We start from the raw sequence: 22,810 nt of genomic DNA on the forward strand, positions 1-22,810 counted from the left end.
TCAAAATGTAGACTCATGACTTCTGCATCAAATCCATTCAAATTTCTGGCTCAAATGCTCATCTTGCTAATATTTTCAAGCCTTTTGATATTTATTTTTCTGGGTCCTGGTCACAAAATTTCTATATTAAACCCACCAAGTACAACACACACGGTACTTAAAGGTGTAGAATATAAAAAACTTACTTGAAGTCTGGCTTGAATTTACCTTGGGAGAAAAAATGAGCAGTCTCTTCCCAAGCAATTTACTGCCTCTGAAAACCCTCTAGAGGGTCAGCTAAGAGTTGATTCTGACTTCAACACAAAACAACAATAATTAAGCTAAGCAGTGGGTCATTTTGCAATGCCTGGAGAATTTTTTGTTGTCACAAAGGAACAGTATTAGCACCTACTACAGAAATGTCAGAGATGCTGTTAACCACGGCACACTGTACAACCCAGAGCTCTACTAGCAATAGTGATGAGGCTCAAATGTCTATAATTCTGAGGGTGAGAAACCCTAATAAGCAATTAAAAAAAAAGGCTAGAGCTTTCGATGGCTTGTGTAGATTCTCATGTCTAAACAGAGAACAATTTGTTTTTCTAATTCCTGAACTAAAAACTAGGTAGGAAAAAAGTATAAAGTGGTGAGAAAGACAAAAAAAAATATACAAAACATTTCTTTTTTCCCCCTTACAATTTCTAATTGACTATAGGATGTCAAACAAAAACTGTTAAAAAAATACAAAACTTACCAACACAATCATAGTATTAAGTAGTATACACTATTATAACTGTTTTTAATACTCGCTGTAAATTACCCTTCGTCATGGGCAGAGAAGAAAATGGAACTTAAAATCGCATTACCGCAGAATCCCATCTTCATGAGTTGAATTAGGCAGGATACCATCAGATGGACTGACAGGCAAATCCACATCTGGCTGTCCAACTTGAGCATAAACAGGCTTTGGTTCTAAGAAAGAAAGAGAGAGAGAGAGAGAGAGAGAGAGAAAATTAACATTGTGCAGCTCTCCCTTTTCCAAAAAATGAAGTTGTAATGTACTAATCAACCAAACAAGCAGCTCTGGTGGTGTAATGTGTTACATGATAGGCCCCTAACCAAAAGGCTGCTGGTTGTTCAAAGAGGACAAAGACGGGCAGGAGTTTGCTCCCATAAAGATTAACAGCCTTAGAAACCATCTGAGGATGATACCAGTCAGAAATGACTCGACAGTAGCGGGGTGACTACATGTTACTTGGTGGCATGGTGCATATTTCATCAGGTTGCGAAGCAAAATGTCAACAGTTCAAATTCACCATTCCTCTATGAGGGAAAGATGGCTAGTTTCTTCCCTAAAGAAATTCTAAACCTGGAAACTTGATAGAGGGATAGCATTAGCTGAATGGAATAGACAGGAATGGGCTGAGTTTGGTATAACCAAACAATAAAGGACTTTGACATGTATATTGTTGTTTGGTGCCAAGTCACCTGGAATTCACAGCAACCCTATGTACAACAGCTCTGAAGGCTGCCCTGTCCTAACCCAGTCTCACTGACTCTGACACACCTACTCCTACTAAGCAAGTTACCATGTCAATCCATCTCATCCAGTGTTGTCTTCTCCTGTGATGTCCCTCCACCCTTCCAGACATGATATCCTTCCCCAAGGATTGATGCCTCCTGGCCACATGTCCAAAGTATGAGATACACAGCTTCAAAATCCTAGCCTCAAGGAGAAACTGGATTTCACAGAACTATTTGCTTTCTCTGTTCTGACGACTGCCTCCTGTCCCAAGTATAGGTTTCACATTAGAACTATCAAGTGTTCTGGAATTCCCATTTTCCTCAGAGTCAGCCACAGTTTGTTATGATCCACACAATCAAATGCCTTTGCATAGTCAATGAAACACAGATAGACATTCCTCTGGAATTTCCTGCTTTAAGCTAAGATCCATCTAACATCAGCTATAATAGCCCTAATACCATGACCCCTTCTAAACTCAGCCTGGACTTCTGGCAGTTCTCTGCTGATGTGCTCTTCCAGTCGTTTTTGGATAATCTTCAGTAGAATCTTGCTTGCATGTGAAATCAATATTGTTCTATAGTTTCCACACTCTGTTGGGTCACCTTTCTTTGGGATGGGAACAAATATAGATCTCTTCCAGTCTGCTGCCCAAGTGGTTGTTCTCCAGATTTCTTTGCACAACTTGGTGAGCACATCCAGGGCAGCATCTGTTAGCTGAAATACGCCAGGGATGCATCCTATCTCCATATCTTTTCAACCTGTATGCAGAACAGATCAACCGGGAGGCTGGGCTCTATGAAGAGAAATGTGGGGTCAAGATTGGTGGAAGATCTATCAACAATCTGCATTATGCAGATGACACAACCCTGCTTGCTGAAAGTGAAAAGGACCTGAAGCACCTGCTGCAGAGGGTCAAGGACTGTAGCCTCCAATATGACTTGAGGCTCAATGTCAAGAAAACAAAGATTCTCACCACTGGGCCAATTGGAAGCATAAGGATGGATGGTGAAGAGATTGAGATTGTTCACAGCTTTAGTTTGCTTGGCTCCACAGTCAACACTCTTGGCACCAGTAGCCAGGAAATTAAAAGGTGCACTGCCCTGGGAAAGTCTGCTGTTAGGGACCTCTCCAAAGTACTGAAGAGCAATGGTGTCTCTCTGGAGACTAAGGTGTGTCTGATACAGGCCATGGTCTTCACAATCACTTGTTATGCATTAGAGAATTGGACAATGACCAAGGAAGATAGAAGGAGAATGTATGCCTTTGAGTTGTGGTGCTGGAGCAGAGTATTGAGAATACCATGGACTGCTAGGAAAACAAACAGATTTGTCCTGGAAAGGGTTAAACTGGGTGGCTCCTTGGAGGCAAGAATTCTGAGGCTCCGTCTAACATATTTTGGACATGTTGTGAGGAGAGACCAGTCCTTGGAGAAGGACATCATGCTGGGGAAGGTGGAGGGACAGTGCAGGAGGGGAACGCCCTCTCTGAGGTGGACTGATTAGGTGACTGGGGTTATCGGGATGGGAGTGTCAGAGACAGTGTGATTGGCAGAAGACAGAGCAGAGTTTAGAGCTATTATGCATAGGGTCGCTATGAGTCGCATGCGACTCAATGGCACATAACAACAACACAACATTTGCTTTCTTGGTAGGCCATGGTATGTTCAAGACTCTTCTCCAGCACCACAACTCAAAGGAATCAATTATTCTTCTGTCATCCTTAGTCACTGTCTAGCTCTCTCATGCAGAGCAATTGAGAAAACCATGGCCTGGATCAGGTGCACATCTAGACTGACGTCTTGCTTCTCAGTATTCTAGAGAGGTCCCTGACAGATTTTCCCAGTGAAATTCATCTTGATTTCTTAACTGCTGGTGCAGAGTGTTGACTGTGGAGCCAAGCAAGCTATAATTGTTAACAACCTCAAACTTTTCTCCATCTATCATGGTGCCCCCAACTGGCCCAGTGGTGAAAATCTGTCTTCTTGATGTTGAGCTTTAATCCTGATTGAAGACTCCGGTCCTTGACTTTCTGCAACAAATAACTCAGGCCCTCCTCAGTTTGAGCAAGCAAGGTTGTGTTATCTACGTAACACAGGTTATCGATGAGTCTTCCTTCAATCCTGACGCCACACTCTTCCTCATAAAGCTCAGCCTTCCAAATGATTTGTTCTACATAAAGACTGAAAAGTTATGGAGACAGACGGCATCCCTAACACATTCCTGATTCATGAACATGATCAAATGTTCTGGGATTCCCATTCTTCTCAAGGTTAGGCACAATTTGTTGTGATCCACAGTCAAATGTCTTTGAATAGTCAATGAAACATTGACAGACATTCTTCTAGTACTCTTTGCTTTCTGCCAAGATACATCTGACATTAGTTATAATATCTCTAGTGCCACGACCTCTTCTAAACCCAGCTTGTACTTCTGGTAGTTCTCTGTCAATGTTCCAGTCGTTTTGGATAATCTTCAGCAGGATTTTGCTTGTGTGCTATTAGTGATGTTGTTGGATAATTTCCACATCCTATTAGATCACCTTTTTTTTGGAGTGGGAATAGATACGGATCTCTTCCAGTCAATTGGCCAGGCAACTGTGCTCCAGATTTCTTGGCACAACCTGTGAGCATGTTCCATTCAGCATCTGTTTGGTGAAATCTCTCATTTGGTATTCCATCAATTCCTAGGAATTCCGTTTTTGCCAATTCTTTCAGAGCGGCTTGAATTTGTTCCTTTATAACCAGTGCCTTCTGTTGTTTCATGGAATTCTTCTATGCTAGGCAAATCTTTCTGGTACAGTGACTACTCTTTCCATCTTCTTTTAATGCTTCCTGGATCATATAGTATTCCGCACAACGCATCCTTAAGTATTTTAACTCAAGGCTTGAATTTGTTTTTCAGTACCTTTATCTTAAGAAATGCTGAGCAAGTTCATCCCTTTTGATTTTCTGATTCCAGCTTCTTGTTTAGGTAGTAATATAATCTGCAATTCTTAACAATAATTTTAAATTGATAAAAAATGTGAATTTAGTATTTTTACCTAACTTACCTGGAAGAGTGGGTACTTGTTTCTCATTTTTTTCAACTATAATTTCTTCCACAGTTTTAGGTGAGTGATCATCTGAATGCTTTAGAGGGGTTGAGACAGGTCCAGTCTTAGAAATTCGCTCTTCTTCCCTGCTCCGGAGACTATGCATTGTTAAAATTAAAAATCAGAACATTAAGGATGAGTTGAAAATCTTTTGTAAGAACAGTTAACTGAGAAAAACAGTAAGAAACATGCTCAAATAGGTAACAAAAAATTGTAAAAACTGAGTAATTAAAACCAGCATGGTATTACCACAGAAACAAATGGAGAGATACATTACATGACGGACAAGGTTATTATGGAAGTGTCATTCAATATTGTTGGAAAAGAATGCATTGTTTAATAAAAGGTGCTAGTGAAAACGACCACCACTTTTTAAAAATCAGATTTGTGTATCAATGACAAAAAAGAACTTTTGTATTGGGCTGGGCCAGAAAAAATGGTTTGTTTTTCAGTTTAAACTATCATATATAAGCCAGTTTCATATATTTAAACCTAACTTTCTAGTGAGAGTTCAATACTGAGAATATCAATAAAAATAATTTGACCTAAGATGACACAAAGTTTGAGATTTAGAATACAAAGTTTCAGAATGACAAATGAAGACATAAATGACCAAATACAAACAGGCAATTCATAAAATGGTAGTCAAAGGGAATGTAATCAGTATAACTATTTGCAGGCAAAAGATACTATTTATTTAAGCAGAAAATGCAAATATGTAATGTCTAGTTTTTCCAATTTTAGATTTATCATACATAAATACTTAGATATATGTCTAAAAGTTGTTAGAGCAATCATGCCAAAAGCCTTTTTTTAGCACAAACCAAACTATTTGTTCAATAGTCTTGCCAGAAAAAAAATATAGATACGGATACAATAAAAATTACATATATACATACGAGAAAATGTCAATTAAAAAAATCTGAAATAAAAGATAATTCAAAAACTCCTATATTAAAGGGTATCATGTATAGATGGTTTTACAGCTGAGTCCTCCTAACTTCTGAAAAACAAAATAACATACTATTCTAAGTACTAGGTAAGAAAACAGCTGTCTATCAGAAGACAATGAGCACAGTAAGGTTATTTCAGGAGTGCAAGGCTGGTTCAGCATTAAGAAACCGACTGACATAATTTATTCTTCTATCCAAACATCATAGAAAAGGAAGAATTTGGGAAAGTTCAGGAGTCATAAAATTAGTAATAAAAACTATAAGACAACAAAACCCCACAAACCAAACCCAACAAAAAAAAACCCCTACAAGGCAAAGTAAGAACTTGTGGATTGCGAGACTATTTTCCAGAAACCAAACAACATATTAAGTAGTGAAATGGTGAATTAATTTACTTAAGAAAACCAGTAAAAACCACAATTGTTATTGATCATTATTTTAACTATGCAATCATTAAGAGGCATGAAATAGTAGGGAGAAAATATTAATGATCATTAAAGACTACTTTAAAAATATATTTAACAAAGAGAATTTTGCTTATATTCAAGAAATCTAAACAGCCATATGATGGAATTAGATGGCAACAGTTAGATGAAAATGAAAAGAAAAAACTACTAATAACAATACTTTTAAAAACTGTAACTTCTCGAGAAAATCTGTGTACTAGGAAATTGAAGTGACCTTGACAGGCAAGATAGGAATTCAGAAGCGACAAATGAGTTCCTGACTATATACTGCAGTATTTCAATTGTGCTGCTTCCATTTGGGGCAGCACAGAGGTTCTGTAGAGTTGCTATGAGCCAGATTCCCTTCACTCAACAACAGTGAGTTATTTCAATTTTTACAACGAGGAGATATTTATGATAAATAAAGGGATCTCCGGTGACCAAGGAGTTGTGCTGTCTTACCCAAAGGCACTCAGTCTGAATTATGTTCCTTGGGAGAAAGACGGGCAAGATCCTAACAAATGACTCTGAAAATCCCCTAGAGGGTCAGCTATGAGTAGATTCCGACTTGAGGGCATACATCATCACCATCACCAAAAAAAGATTAAAAATAATTCTACATGACAAAAAATTAATGTAATACACTTAATGTTTATAATTTTTAAATAGAATTAAAGTGAACTTACAGCAAGGATTTTGCTTTCATATTTTTAAGTCTCATATTAGAAAAAGTTTCTTCTCATAAATTCCTAATTGGCAGCATCAGGATGGATGGTGAAGAGAATGAGATTGTACAGCTTTAGTTTGCTTGGCTCCACAGTCAAAACTCTCGGCACCAGTAGCCAGGAAATTAAAAGGCTCATTGCCATGGGAAAGTCTGCTGTTAGGGACCTCTCCAAAGTACTGAAGAGCAATGGTGTCTCTCTGGAGACTAAGGTGCATCTGATACAAGCCATGGTCTTCACAATCACTTGTTATGCACCAGAGAATTGGACAATGACCAAGGAAGATAGAAGGAGAATGTATGCCTTTGAGCTGTGGTGCTGGAGAAGAGTATTGAGAATACCATGGACTGCTGGGAAACAAAAAGATTCGCCCTGGAAAGGGTTAAATCAGGTTGCTCCTTGGAGGCAAGGATTCTGAGGCTTCGTCTAACATATTTTGGACATGCTGTGAGGAGAGACCGGTCCTTGGAGAAGGACATCACGCTTGGGAGGGAGGAGGGACAGCGCAGGAGGGGAAGGCCCTCTATGAGGTGGATTGATTCAGTGACTGGGATAATCAGGATGGGAGTGTCAGAGATAGTGTGACTGGCACAGGACAGAGCAGAGTTTAGGGCTGTTGTACACAGGATCGCTATGAGTCGCAAGCGACTTGACGGCACATAACAATAACAATAACAACAACAACAACTCTGTTGGAGTTGATCTACACAGTGAAGCGTTTAGTGTTCAAAATGGCTTTCCTACTCATTTGAATTTGACTCTGCCACGTGGATGGGTAGAAATATGTGAAAAGGGTGTTGTTAGCCTATCCACAAGGGGACTGGCTAGTCTCACCAATACACAAGGGGAATGCCTTGTCCTGCCATTAAGTTGAGCAGATAGAGTAGCAAAATTGCAAAGGAGAAGCAGGCATGCAGTGAACACTCTTCAGGGCTAGAGATTTTTGTGCCAGCTGGAGTCACAGCAGCAGCAGTAGCTGAAGCCGAGGACCAGAGACCCGAGAGTTGACCTTGGGACTGTTATTTCCATTGGAACCAGAGCTAAGAGCCTTTGCCAAAGTTCATGTAAAGACTGGCGTGGGGGATGGGGGGAAGAGGACTGAGAGCTTTGTAAGCCCCAAGGCTAAAGTCTAAAGTGCCTGGACTGTGAGCACATTTAAGCAGCTGTCCTGACTGTAACCTGGATTATAATCTTTTGAGTTCCTCAATATGTTTCTGTTTTGTTATGAGCTATTCTGTCAGATTTAGGACCCAGCCAAGTAGTAAGATTGATGCTGAGATGAGTAGAAAGAGGTACAGGAGCATGGGGGACATGTAGGAACTCATGGGAATTGGTTTTGTGTTGTTGATGCTGTTGACAGGGATGGTTCCCCTTTGTGAATTTGATAAAGGTTAGATAGATATGGGCGTTTTTTGTTTTACAGGAGGTTTACTGTATTTTAAAATTAGACATATTAATAATCTGTACAATCATTTATATATCTCAGGAAAAAAAGAAAAAGATATCTCCCATAACAAGGATAAATTATTTTTAAAACAGAAAAAAGGAAAAAAAAGTGTAGCTATAGTTTAGGTAATAAAATTTCATATATAATTAACAAAGCACACATAAATACCATTATGGCTCCTTGCTCCAAGAATAAATTCTTACATTCTTTGCATAAAAATGCAAGTATGTATTATAGATATGAATATTTTAAAAAGAAATTTAATGTTAAAGATGAAGAATTCTTGATACTACTTTTAGTAATTTAATAATTTCTGTTGTTTTTTAGGAAGCAGAATTTGAACTGTAAACCTAAAGATGAAATGAAACAAACTATTTCCAATTTTAACCACAATTTAAAAAATTCTAAATGAAAATGTCACCAATTGACATACTTTTATGGTAACTCAGAACTACCACATTTAACTTGATTGGCTTTTCCAATTAAAATCAGTAGATGTGTCCTTTGTGCTAAAATGAGGAGGATTCTTAAATGCATAGTTAAAATTTCTATCAAGTATTTTTATTTAAAATAACTTTCAATTCTACTGACCCTCAAATATAATTACCAAGACTTTAAAAAGCAATCAACCTTTAAATTAACAATTGACATTGTTAGAACACATATTGCTTGCTGCTGATGGCTCTTTTTCTTATACTTCCATTCATTAACAAGAGAAAGACGTAGTCACTCCTAAAGGCATGCAATTCAACAAAAAGTATAACACGGGCTATTTTTAGAATATATAATTTTCAGAAGCTGTGTTCATTTAAAGAGAGGTGACATCTATTATTGAGTTTTATTTAAGTCAATGTATCACAAAATGTTATCAAGTTGTCAGGTGCCTAGAAGTCAGGGCTAACTCAGGGACCTCATGAATCACAAAGGGAAAGACGTCTGGTCCCCGGCCACTCTAGGAGCTATGTTTATACCCACTGCAGAAGGCACTGGGTCAAACTACTTTACTGAGTGAGGGTTTTCTGACTTTGTTGTTGTTAGGTATCATTCCAAGTTATGAACTGTGAGGAGGAGGAACTGACTCATGGTTGTCTCTTGAGAAGGTTTTCAAAGGCTGTAAATCTCACAGGAGGAGACTGCTTATCCTTTCCCTTAAGAATGGCTGGTGGATTCAAACTACCTGCCTTTGGGTTGGCAGTACTTACCTAGTCTTCAAAATCAAAGTGTACTTCATGCTTACAACATATCTCAATTCAGAATGACTAAATTTCAAATGCTCAATAACCACTTACTGCTAATGGTTAAAGACATAAGTTTTTGTTAAAGCTTTCTTGTTGCTGTGATCTGCAGAGTTGGAGCTGACCTATATTTGACCCTCCAGTTGACCTTTCAGAGGCGTGGAGGAGTTGGTGGCCTTGCATCACCTTCAGGATTGCAGCACAGTTTCTTGCCACTAGGCCACCATAGCTCCATTTGAGTTAATTTATAGAGTAAAACATGCAACTTCTCATAGCCATTGAGAACGTGCTTATTATGTGCAAGTACAACGATGTCTATTGAAAGATAAAAACAGAATTATACACATGGAAACAGTCTATAAAAAAGATATTTTTGTATTCTGTTGAACCAAAAGAAAATATCATTTTCTCACTTTTTATCTCAGATAATTATTATTAAAGGATCTTACATAGACTTTAGAGATTTTAGCCCTAAAAGTTCGCAAGTTAACATTTAAGTTTCGTTCATAACAAAAGTGGACCTCACACAAATATCATGCCATTGAGTCTGATTCTAATTTATCCAGAAAATCTGAAGAATCTTATAGTCTACGAAGAGACTTGATGAATTCTGAAGACCCCAAGATCTTCTTAAAGCTGTTTTGGTTTTCTCTCAGGAAGGATGATGTTGTTAGGTGCCATCAAGTACAACTAACAGTGACTTAATAAACAAAAAATCTGAGCCCTGTCCTATCCTGTGACATCCTCACAATCTGACACACGTGAGCCCAGTGCTGTAATGACTGTGTCAATCCACCTGGCTGAGGTGTTTCGTTCTTCTCCTCTGCAGTCCTTCTTCCTTTCCAAGCATAATTTCCATCTCCAAGGAAGAGCCTCTACTAACAAGATATCTAAGGTACATGAGATGAACCTTTGCCATCCTTGCCTCAAAGAACACTCTGGCTGCATCTCCTCAAAGACATCTGTTTGCTCCTTTGGCAGCCATGGGATATTCAGCACTTTTCACCAACATCACAGTTAAAAGGCATCACTTCTTCTGTCATCCTTATCCACTGTCCTCTCAGCAGCTTAGCAAGAGATTTAAAAGGTTATGGTCTGAATCAGATGCACCATAATTCTGAAACTGACATCAGTGATCTTCAATAATTTGTAGCGGTCTCTGACTGCAGACTTTCCCAATGTAATATATGTCCTTGTCTCCTGACTGCTGGTACCAAGATACCAAGACCTGTACATTTTAATCTAATTGTTGTTAGGTGCTTTCAAATCCGTTGTGACTCACAGTGACCATATAGATGAACAAGAGATCTGAACTTTGCTCCATCCTATCACATCCTCAATATTTCTGATATGCTTCAGCCCATTGTTAGTCACTGTGCTAAAGCATTTCATTGCCAGTCTTCCACTTTCATTGACGCTCTACCTTTCAAATATTATGACCTTTTCCAAGGACCCGCCTCTCCCAATAACATGTCCACTGTATGTTATCATCCTTACCTTGAAGGAGCACTTTCTCCGAGACATATGAAATTGTTGGCAACTTAAATCTTTTTTCCAAGTAAATGTTGCTGCTTATTGGCCTACTGGTGAGGATTTTTCTTTTTGATGTTGAGATGTAGTCTATTATAAAGGCAATAGATCTTCTGCACTAAATGCTTTAGAAAATAGTTCTGCACTAAATGCTTCAGAAGTCTTCATTTTCCGCCAGCACTTCTGTCTCATCTGTGATTTCTGCACTAAATGCTTCAGAAGTCTTCATTTTCCGCCAGCACTTCTGTCTCATCTGTGAACTGCAGATTGTTAACGATCCTTGGCATAGAGACCGAGTAGATATGGAAAAAGGACACAGCCCTGTCACACATTTTTTATTTTAAATTATGAAGTGTCTCCTTGCTCTGTTCAGATGACGAGTTCTTAGTCTGAGCATACACTTCACATGAACACAATTAAGTGTTTTGGGATTCCTAGTCATCTCAGTGTCTGTAATAATTTATTATGATTCACATAGTCAAATGCCTTTGCAAAGCCAATAAAACACAAACTGACATCTGCTTTCAGCCAAGATCCATCTGACATCAGCAATGATAACCTTTGTGGTATGGCTGCTTCTAAATCTAGCTAGAGTTCTTGGGAGTTCTCTGATGCTGTATTGTTCCAGCCTTTTTCAGATAATCTTCAGCAAGATTTTATATGTATGTGATATTTTTTGCTAATTTGTTAGAAAAATATCTGATCTACACATTCTATTAGATCACCTTTTTGGGGAATAATTGTATTGTTATGTGCCATCGAGTTGCTTGCGACTCATAGCAACCCTATGTACAACAGCCCTAAACCCTGTTCTATCCTGTGCTGATCGCACTGCCTCTAACACACCCATTCCGATTACCCCAGTCACTTAATCCACCTCATAGAGGGTCTTCCCCTTCTGCGCCGTCTCTCCACCCTACCAAGCATAGAAACAAATATGGATCTCTTTCAGTTAGTTGGCCAGGTAGCTGGCTTCCAAATTTCTTGACACAGACTGATGAGTGTGTGCAGGGCTGCATCTGCTTGCTGAAATAAGTCAACTGGTATCTCATCAATTCTGGAGATTTTTTGTCAGTTCCTTCAGTGCTAGCTTGAACATCTTTCCTATCACTGGTTCTTGATCATATGCTATTTTCTGAAATGGTTTACTGTTGACCAATTCATTTTGGTCACACCAAGTCACTCTGTACTTTGCAAATACATTTGTTCGGTGTTGCAAGTTGACGCTTGAATTTTTCTATTCTTTCAACTTAGAAATGCTGAATATGTTCTTCCCTTTTGGTTTTCTAACTCTAGCTCCTTGCACATTTTATTACAGTATCTTGCTTTGTCTTCTCAAGCTCTCTTAGAAATCTTTCACCTCAATTATCTCAGGATTCCTTCTCCTTATGTGGCTTCCTTTTGTTCCACCGTAAATTCCACAGTTTGTTCTGACATACCTTTTGGCCTTTTTGTTTCCCTCTGTCTTTGTAATGACCTTTTATACTTTCTTCATGGATGTCTTCGATGACCACCATAGCAATTCTTAAATCTAACAGTTTACACCAGACAATCATACCAGGGGCTTTAAAAGTTAACAAGTGGTAAGTGAAGTGAGAAGGATTTCATGCCACTTCTCAGATGACCTGAGAACTAAACCTACGAGTCTGTATTTTTAAAAATTTCCCATAAACTGGTATTTAACATTCCTAAGAATTTTGGTGGCTTACTGAGTAAGGAGTTGCACTGCCAACCCAAAAGCATATGGCTTGAATCTATCAGCTGCTCCACAGGAGACAGATGGACAATCTCCGAAGTGATTCACTGTCCCTGAACTGTCGGACAGTCTGCTATGAGTAGGTTCTGACTAGAGATTAATTAGTTTAAGTGTGTTTTTATGACAAATAAAACATTTCAATAAGATGGAAACCTTTAAATCTAGATTACAAATATGAGGAGCCTAAATGAAAAAATTAATTATGAGAAAGAACTACCGGAATTGGCTCACAATAAAAAATAAGTGGTCAAAATTTTGAGATTTTGATGAATGTTAATTTTTTACCCCCTAAAGGAAAATCATGCCCATAATGCTTAATTTTAAACATGGTCTCTAGATGAAGAGAGATGTGCTGCAATTCTAGCTGTGCCTATGAATCATCAGAGACGTTTGTTCTATCTCTGTTATGTGTTGTGGCAATAATCCTTTTCTTGATAATCAGTAGGGATTTTTGGAATTAATCTATTAACTTCCAATAAGAACAATAATCGTAAGATTAACTACTTTTGCACTTCACATTCTATACTACTTCTAAAAAATTACTTCAAACTGTAAAGATCAGAAATGATAAAATTTATGCATTTAAGATTTGGTAGAAAATAATCATAAATCTCTAAAAGCTACATTGGATAAAATTGATTTAGCACAACCACCACACTCAGAGTTGTTCAAATGATTCTCTTCCTAGGTCCCATTTGAGCTGCAAGTCAAACAGCTTGTAAATATAGGAGTGGTTTAATAATTCTTATCACTATGGCTTTTGGCAAACTTTTTAAAACTTTTTAATGAAAGTTTAGAGAGACTTATGGTTTCCAGTCATTCATTGTTGCACTTTTCTCCTTACCCACCCGCTGGCTTTTGGCAAACTTTTAAAACATTTTCTCTTGCCAAGGTATTCTTTTCTCACTCGTCTTCTCATTTTTCTTAAGGAATATGCAAATTGTTCTTAAGTAATTTCAATGACACTCATGGCTTCTGCTAACACCCTTATACCAAAAAGCTGCAAATCAATATGCCTATCTCTCACCTCTCTCACTGGCTCTAAATGACAATTTCAAGTACCTCCACAATTGCTCCATGTGTATTCATGATTGGCCACGGGCCCAATGATGCTTGCAGAGCCCTGAGAATCTTTCAATGATATGCAAAATGGTGCACATGTGTATTTTTCTCGAGAGAAGGACCTTAGTTTTTCTGAAATTCTCAAAGGTCTACGTGACTTGCAAGATTTAAGTTCAGAAAGGTCAGATTCCACTATCCTAGCAGGTAATTTCACTTAAGAGCCAGACAAATACATTTTCAAAATGGAAAAGTTAGTCTAGGTTAATATGTCAAATAGAGAATTTCTATTGTAAATAATCTTTCCAAGTAGCACAGTAGATTCCTGAGTTCACTGAGATTTTCCTAATGCATCTTCCAGTGAAGTCAATATGGGTTCGAAGAGACTGTAACTTTGTCTTTGACTGCTTTTGTGCCAGAGAGTTGCATATTTATGACACACTTATAGGACATATGCCTATTTACTTTCAGGGTTTCTAATAAGATTGACAGATCTCTATTATTATACAGAAACAAAACAAAATTCCAAATATAGTGCTGTCAAGCTGACTGACTGACAGTGAGCCTGCACGGTTCAGCAGAGCTGCTATAGTTTCCATGGCTGGTTATCTTTATGGAAGCAGGCTGCCTCAGCTTCCTTCCATGGGGGAGTGGTTGATGGGCAGCTGAGTGTCACTCTACAGAGGATATACCAACAATGAGAAGAAAACAATGGTCTCATCTGGAATAACAAAGGGAAAATCTATGTTCCAACTTAAGCAATACCATATGCATGCAACCAGGCAAGTATAATTTTCTTAAACAAGAGAGCTCTTACCTGCCACTGCTGGGCTGCTGTGGAGAATGTCTGGAGAGATCAGAAGGCTCTGACCTTTGGTCTGGAGATCGAGACTGGCTGCGGCGAGGGGGCCTGTCATGTGATCGATTAGAGTGATCTGATGCCAGTGACTGAATTTCTGAAATGTCTATTAGACAAAAATGTTCTTTTTATTTTCCTATAAAATGATTATAGTAAAAGAAAATGCAGTCCCATGATAATGGAAAAGTGGTTTATTTAAGCATTAATGTCATCAGCTCATTTCTCATTGCTGCTGAGTCAAAATGTACTTATAGCTGATTGTCCAGTGGGTTTTCAGAGGCTATAAACTGCCATCAGGGAAGAATGACCATCTTTCTCCTGTGGAGCAGCTAGCTGGTGGATTCGAGCCATCAGAGGAGTGCTACCTTTGCTTAGCAGGACAGTTCCTTAGCAGGACAGTTCCCTATTAATGTTCCCTTCATCAGATAGTCATCAAATCAACTGTGATGGGCTGCCTATAGACAAAATATGTGTATATATCAACTTCAAATATTCTTTAGTCTTCATATTTTAAAAGTGCTTGGATTATATAAAGCCACCATTTTATTCAACAAGTCAAATAATCTTAGTTTTTTTAAAAGAAAATCACACAAAGGGAACTTCCAAAAGGAATCATACTCACCATCTCGCTCTGATGCATTTGCAGAGTGGATACTGTCAGAAAGATCAGGGACGTTGAGAAGAGTTGCTCGTTCATCTCTTTGAACCACCATTTTCAATTTGCCTTTAGATCTTTCTATCAAGGTCTTTGCATCAGTGAGTGACATATTTTCTGTCACAGTGCCATTTATCTGCAATTAAAAAAACCACTATTGGTTCAGAGATAATAAAAAAATGTAAATATTAGTCTGTTCAGGATGGGCATTGCCAAACTATACACCTTGGTTTGCTGACAGGAAAAAGAAATTCCTTACACATGTTTCTAAATTATCAAACTAGTCCATGTGGGAAGCCAAATTTCATACCAGGTATTATATGATAAACCGTATGTTTACTCAAGAACTGAAGGAATCACAAAATTTTAAGTTAGAATTTCTCTTGTGACATATCACAGGAAATGAGCTGCTTTCTGCAGAGAAGAGATAGCTAGGTCCCCAGCAAGGGGAGCATAAAAGTCTGTACTTGTGAACTACTTCCTTCCTGAGCCAAGTTATCAGGTTGACAATAGAGAAAAATTCAGCTTCGTTTACAAGGGAACTCTCTTTCCGATTTGCTTCCCCAGATTCTCAATAAATAGAGAGCGGTGTGGCACGTGAGACTTTAGTTAACTGGAACTGCTGGCCCCCGTTTATGACTCTCTACTTTATGCCATTCTTGGTTTTCTGTCTCATAATTAATTATTAAAATACTTTACCCTCAGTCTGCAACAATTCAATCTTATAGAAATAAAAGCTTTGTGTATTGATACTTTCCCTAAAAACCCTGAAATTAACAACCTCTATTTTCCTTTCCCTTAAAAAAAAAAACATAGAAGAGACATATCTACCAACAAGATAATTCCTTTGAGTGAATGATAAACATTAGAGCAATTCTATTTCTGAGATGACTACACCAGAAACACCAGTGTACTGGCTAACATGTAACCAAAAAACTGGTAAATCAGGCCCCCCTTTCCAAATATTTGTCAAAACAACACATATTGTTGTTATGTGCTGTCCAGTTGCTTGTGACTCATAGCGAACCTAAGCACAACAGCCCTAAACTCTGCTCTGTCCTGTGTCAATCTCACTGTCTCTGACACACCGATCCCGATTACCTGAGTCACTGAATCAATCCACCTCATAGAGGGCCTTCCCCTCCTGCCCTGTCCCTTCACCCTCCCAAAAATGATGTCCCTCTCCAAGGACCGGTCCCTCCTTACAACATGTCCAAAGTACGTTAGACGAAGCCTCAGAATCCTTGCCTCCAAGGAGCAGCCCGGTTTAACCCTCTCCAGGCTGAATCTGTTTTCCTAGCAGTCCATGGTACCCTCAACATTCTTCTCCATACCACAGCTTAAAGGCATCTATTCTCCTTCTATCCTCCCTAGTCATTGTCCAACTCTCTAATGCGTAACAAGTGATTAAAAAGACCATGGCCTGTATCAGACTCACCTTAGTATCCAGAGAGACACCATTGCTCTTCAGAACTTTGAAAACGTCCCTAACAGCAGACTTTTCCATCGCAATACATCTTTTAATTTCTTGGCTGCTGGTGCCAAGAATGTTGACTGTGGAGCCAAGCAAACTAAAGCTGTGAAAAATCTCAATCTCTTCACCATTCATCCTGATGCTGCCAACTGGTCCAGTGGTGAGAATCTTTGTTTTCTTGACAGTGAGCCTCAATCCATATTGAAGGCAGCAAGCGCTTCAGGTCCTCCTCAGTTTCAGCAAGCAGGGTTGTGTCATCTGCATATCACACATTGTTGATAGATGTTCTGCCAATCTTGACCCAACATTTTTCCTCATAGAGCCCAGCTTCTCAGAAAATCTGTTCTGCATACAGGTCCAAAAGGTATGGAGACAGGACATATCCCTGGCATATGTTCCTCCCAATATTGAACCATGCATTGTTTCCTTGCCCTGTTCTGACGACTTTCTCTTGGTCCAAGTACAGGTTTCGTATTAGCACGATCAAGTGTTCTGGGATTCCCATTCTTCTCAGAGTCAGCCAGTTTGTTATGCTAAACACAGTCAAACACCTTTGCATAATTAATGAAACACAAATATACATTCCTCTGGTATTCCCTTCTTTCAGCTAAGATCCATCTAAAATTAGCTACCTATATCCCTAGTACCGCGACCCCTTCTAAACCCAGTTTGGACTTCTGGCAGTTCTCTGCCAGTCGTTTTTGAATAATCTTCAGTAGACTCTTGACTTGCATGTGAAATCAATGATACTGTTCTAAAGTTTCCACACTCTGTTGCGTCACCCCTTCCTTGGGATGGGAACAAATACAGATCTCTTCCAGTCAGTTGGCCAAGTGGTTGTTCTCCAGATTTCTTGGCACAACTTAGTGAGCACATCTAGGGCAGTTTTGTTAGCTAAAATATGTCAATTGGTATACCATCTATTCCTGGGGCCTTATTTTTTTGCTATTTCCTTCAAAGAAGCCTGAACTTCTTCCTTCATCACCATAGGCTCTTGCTCCTATGTTGTTTCATGAAATTCTTCTGTGTCTGCAAATTCCTTTTGATACAATGACTCAGTATATTCTTTCCATCTTCTTTTAATACTTCCTGGATTATTTAATATTCTGCCGAAAGCATCCTTGATTATAGCAACTTGAGGTTTGAATTTGTTCTTCAGTTCCTTGAGCTTAAGAAATGCTGAGCGAGTTCGGCCCTTTTGATTTTCTGACTTCAACTCCTTGCACATTTCATTGTAATTTTCTTTGTCATCCTGTGCTGCCTTTTGAAATCTTCTATTCAGCTCTTTAGTATCTTGAATTCTTCCTTGTGCTTTGGCTTCTCTACGCTCCAGTGCAATCTTCAGAGTTTCTTCTGACATCCATTTTGGTCTTTTCGTCCTCTTCTGTCTTTGCAATGACCGTTAACACTCTTCCTGGATGATAACCCTTGATATCCTCCCACAGCTCGTCTGGTCTTCGCTCATTAGTGTTCAAGGCCTCAAACTTGTTCCTGAGATGGTTCTGAAATTCAGGTGGGATAGACTCAAAGTCATTATTTTGGTTCCCGTGGATTTGGCTTAATTTTCCTCAGCTTCAGCATGAACTTGCATATGAGTAGTTGGTGATCTGTTCCACAATCAGCTCCAGGCCTAGTTTTCACAGCTGATACTGAGCTTCTCCAGCGGTTCTTTCTGCAGATGTTATCGATCTGATTCCTGTACATACCAACAGATGAAATCCATGTATATAACCTGCGTTTATGTCTCTTAAAAAGGATATTTGCAATGAATAAAAGTCATTGATTGTGCAAAATTCAATCATTCTCTCTCCAGCTCCATTTCTGTCACCGAGTCCATGTTTTCCAACTACTGAATCTTCTTCTCTGTTCCCAACTTTTGCATTCTGTCACCCATTATTAACAATGCATCTTGATCACATGTTCCATCAATCTCTGACTGTAAAAGTTGGTAGAAATCTTCTATTTCCTCTTCTTCGGCTCTGGTTGTTGGTGCATATATCTGAATGACAGTGGTATTCATTGGGCTTCCTTGTATGCATATGGATATTATCCTGTCACTCACAATACTGTACTTCATGATGGAACTTGTAATGACTTTCTTAACTATGAAAGGAACTCCATTTTTCCTCACCTTTTCATCTCTGGAGCAATGTATCATATGATTATCTAAATCAAAATCCTCATGCCAGTCCACCTCATCTCACCAATGCCTAGTATATGTCAGTATTTCTGCATTCCATTTCTTCCTTAAAAATATTTAATTTTCTTACATTCGTGGTTCTCATATTCCATGTCCCAATCACTAGTGTCTGTTTACAAGTGTTCCTTTTCCTTTGTATTTCCATACTTGAAAGCTCCACCTCAGCTGCCCTGTTATTCTACTTGTGTTCTGTTGTACATAGGGTTTTCAGAGTTCTGCTGTTTCAGAAGTGGATGGCCAATCCCTTCTTCCTAGTCTGTCTTAATCTGAATGTTCAGATTTAGAGAAGTATCTGACAGACAAGCATTTTACAGAAAGAATGAAAAATATATCCCTATTGTGGGGTGAACCATTACTATCAGTGTTGTCCTTGCCTTTGGCACTTTACCCACTTATTTCCCTACTCCATGATCCACCAGGATACCCATCCATTTCTATCCACTCCCTTGGTTTCTGTGATTCCAAAACGTCAGTTGCTGATAGATTCTTATGCTGTGACCAGTGCCTCTGAAGTTTAATGGTAATGTTTCCCGAATATATATTGTTGTTGCTGTGTGTCAGAACTGACTCACAGCTGACTCCAGCGGGTTTGCAGAGGTAGCTAATTGCCCAGAAGGAGACTGTCCATATTTCTCCCACAGATCAGTTGGTGAATTTGAACTGTATTATTCCATTGAGATGACAGTAAAATAGGTTATATATTTCAATTCTTTGAAATTTAAGATACCTTCAATAAGTCTGAAATTTACATACCTTCAATACAACATCGCCTTCTTGAATATTGCCATCTCTTGCGGCCAAGCTATCTTGTGAAATTTCCTTTACAAATATATGGCTGGCCAATCGAAGCCCATATTCTGAAATATATTAAATGTCTTCATTGTAAAATCTTGAGATGTTACAACAGAGTTTTATAGTATAAGACTAATCACTGCATAAAGTTTCTTAATATAACCAGTAAAAATTAATGATTCTTGGCCACCTTTCAAATGAGGCATTTCCACTAATGATGAACAACTTTGCAATGTCAATCTGAAAGCAAACAGTATGATGTCAAGAGAAGACTAATAGCAGTTCCATTTTATCGAAAGGGAGAATGTCCTGAAGAGAAGACTATTTCTTGTTGTCCATTTCTGCTGACATCCCAGCATTTGGGATTTCAGGAGCTTTGAGTAGCCAATCTCTTATTGTTTGTAATAAAAAAGAATGTAGACTCGTCACAGTTAAAGAGGAAACTAGCCCAAAGAACTCATAGGCCACATGAAGACATTTTCTTCCAGACTAAAACAAGAACTAGAGAGTTCAAGATACCACAACAGACCATTCTGACAGAAGATAAATTAGGAGGTCCTAAGAAAATAGTAAAAAATATAGAATAAAACCAAAGTCCCTAGGAAAAGACCAGATTTAGTGGAGAGTTTAGAGGAACCTCTAACACTACTGTCCAGTGACGATTCTTGGACCTTAAGGCCCTCCCCTAGTTTCCTTTCAGCCCAATAATAGGTTGGCCAATAAAACAAGCTATACAGCTTATAAGCACCGTGGTCTCTTAAGAGAGCCAAATGGTCAACATTCACCCAAAAGCAGACACGAGAAGTTGAGGAATGAGGAAGGTCAGGAAAGCTAGATAAATGGAAACAACTAAAATGATGAGAATGCTAATACACTATCAAACTGTAATCAATGTCATGAAACACTCTGACCGAAAATTATCTGAGATCTTAAAATTTGATAGAATTTATGATTTTACTTATGGCTTGTGCTTACCAAGCAAGCATTATGTTTTACTTTTCCCACAATGGATGCAGCACTGAAAAACAAAGAACTCATGAAATATTATACAAAATGGATTACCATGGATGATATTATGCTGAGTGAAATATCTCAGCCACAAAAAGACAAATACTGCATAAGGCCACTGTTTATAAAACAGGACTGACACTGGGGTTCAGGGAAGACCACGAAAAGAGGGGAGAAATAATATACATGGTATTGAAACAGATGAGGTATAAAAGAAATATATGATTAGGTATTACTGGCATCACAAGAGTCTGGAGTAAGAGCTGCATAGTAAAGTGGTCTGGGAAGGGGGTACTGTATAACAACAAAAGAACTCTCCCCCCCCGAAAAAAAGCTAACTGGGGGTGGGGGCAGGGAGGAAAATATACAGCAATCAATGAATGGAAACCCAAATTCTTTATAAACTTTCAATAAAATCTCTATTTTTTTAAAAAAGAACTATATTGATAAAACAATTTTAATATGGGTTAAATGAGCAGACCTGCTACTATGGTGTTTAAATCTATAGCACAGTGACAGTTTAAGGTAAATAAAGAAAGTGCTCATGAGGAGAACAGAGTCAAGGTGACAAGAGAAAAGTATTTTTAAGAGGATCTAATAATTAGTCTATGTGCTTTAGAAATTATCATTATAATACAGACAAATTTAATGATTAAAACATTGGTTCTCACAAGTGAATGGACTGAGAAATTATGGTACATTCACACAATGGACTACTATGCAGGATGCAGGAGCAATGATTTTGAAAATCACTACCTAACTTGGGAGGGACTGGAGAGCATTATGCTGAGTGAACTAACTCAGTCACATAAGGACAAATACTATATAAGACCATAATTGTAGAAAGAGAAAGATAACTAGTAAAATGTGCATGATGATCCAAGGAAGGGTAGGAGCTGAGCAGTAAGGATGGGCAGGGGATAATCATAGGGTCGTACAAGTTGATGAGTAGAGAGGGGGGTGGGTAAAGGAAATGAGAAAGATCTGGTGTAAAGAACAATTTGAAAGTAAACCAGAATAAAATAATATTAAAAAAAATACTAGTTTTATTCAAGGTTAAAATATATAAATTACCATTATATAGATAACTAAAATATATGCCTAATATATAAATAAATATATTTATAAATACATTCATTTAAAAGATTTCTCTGAATACATATAAACTATGCCACACACTGCACAAAGCATAAAATGAAAGCTGGTCTTGCACCCTCCAAATTATCAAGTAAGAAAGAGAAAGACATAACACAGCAGCTATGAGCATGATGAAGACCGAATGAAGAGTAGCATTGGGGCCCACGTCTACAGGGAAGCAAAAAAAGCTTCCCTCAGGAATAAAGATGAGTGAGAGTGTGTGTACAGAAGTGGTAGTGCTGCTGTGGAGATGGAATATTTCAAAATGAATCTACTGAAAGATATGAAGGGGATAAGCTGGCAAGATGATGAAATCATTCTGTCTAGGATAAGTGAGGTTGAAAAGTAAGAAGAGGGACAACAGAAGAAAACCAAGAAGCTTGTACAAAGGATCCTTCAACTCTAATGTAAGACTCCAAAAAAAGACTATCAGGCCACTGTTTGGTAAAAAAGAGGGTCAGCAAAATGGAGGAAGAATGCTCAATGAGACAGGAGTACAGTGACTATGAAAGAAGGCGGAAATCAGCCTCAAATATGAAGACAGTGCAAAACTATGTAGTGTTTCTGTTGTACAAAGGGTTTGCTGTTTATCACAACTGACTACATGGCACCTAATGACAGCAAGAGATTATGAGAGTTTGGACAACTGTTGTGGTAGTAGAGATTGGCCAGAGAGGAACAAGTCAGAGTGGTATTAGGGAAGTTAAACCTTGAGGGGGAAAAAGATGCGAAGTATAGCTATAATTTACTTGGCTTGGAAAACTGGGTAGCTAGAAATACATTTATTAAGATACTGCACAAGAAACATGAAAATAAAATTTAAGAGGTGATGAGTTTGGTTTGAGTGTAGGAGATTTAGCAGTTGGCTTCTGTAGAAATTTACAGACCTGGTAAACTTATGAGACAGCTCTATTCTGTCCTACAGGGTCGCTAAGAGTGA

The 22,810-nt window shown here is 38.4% G+C and overlaps 1 protein-coding gene across 1 annotated transcript in view; it reads right to left on the minus strand.

Moving 5' to 3' along the window:
• Positions 1-22,810, minus strand: part of LOC102870376 (tight junction protein ZO-1-like) — a 96,820-nt gene that overhangs the window by 45,951 nt on the left and 28,059 nt on the right. Inside the window, exons 5-9 of the mRNA XM_006901324.1 lie at positions 19,687-19,790; positions 15,227-15,395; positions 14,563-14,710; positions 4,553-4,692; positions 846-951 (exon numbers count right to left, since the gene is read on the minus strand). Coding sequence (XP_006901386.1) covers positions 846-951; positions 4,553-4,692; positions 14,563-14,710; positions 15,227-15,395; positions 19,687-19,790 — 667 coding nt within the window. The remainder of the gene's footprint in view (positions 1-845; positions 952-4,552; positions 4,693-14,562; positions 14,711-15,226; positions 15,396-19,686; positions 19,791-22,810) is intronic.

Source organism: Elephantulus edwardii, unplaced genomic scaffold (genome assembly GCF_000299155.1).
Source record: "Elephantulus edwardii isolate Elephantulus edwardi_28Jun2011 unplaced genomic scaffold, EleEdw1.0 scaffold00319, whole genome shotgun sequence".
Taxonomy (NCBI): Eukaryota; Metazoa; Chordata; class Mammalia; order Macroscelidea; family Macroscelididae; genus Elephantulus; species Elephantulus edwardii.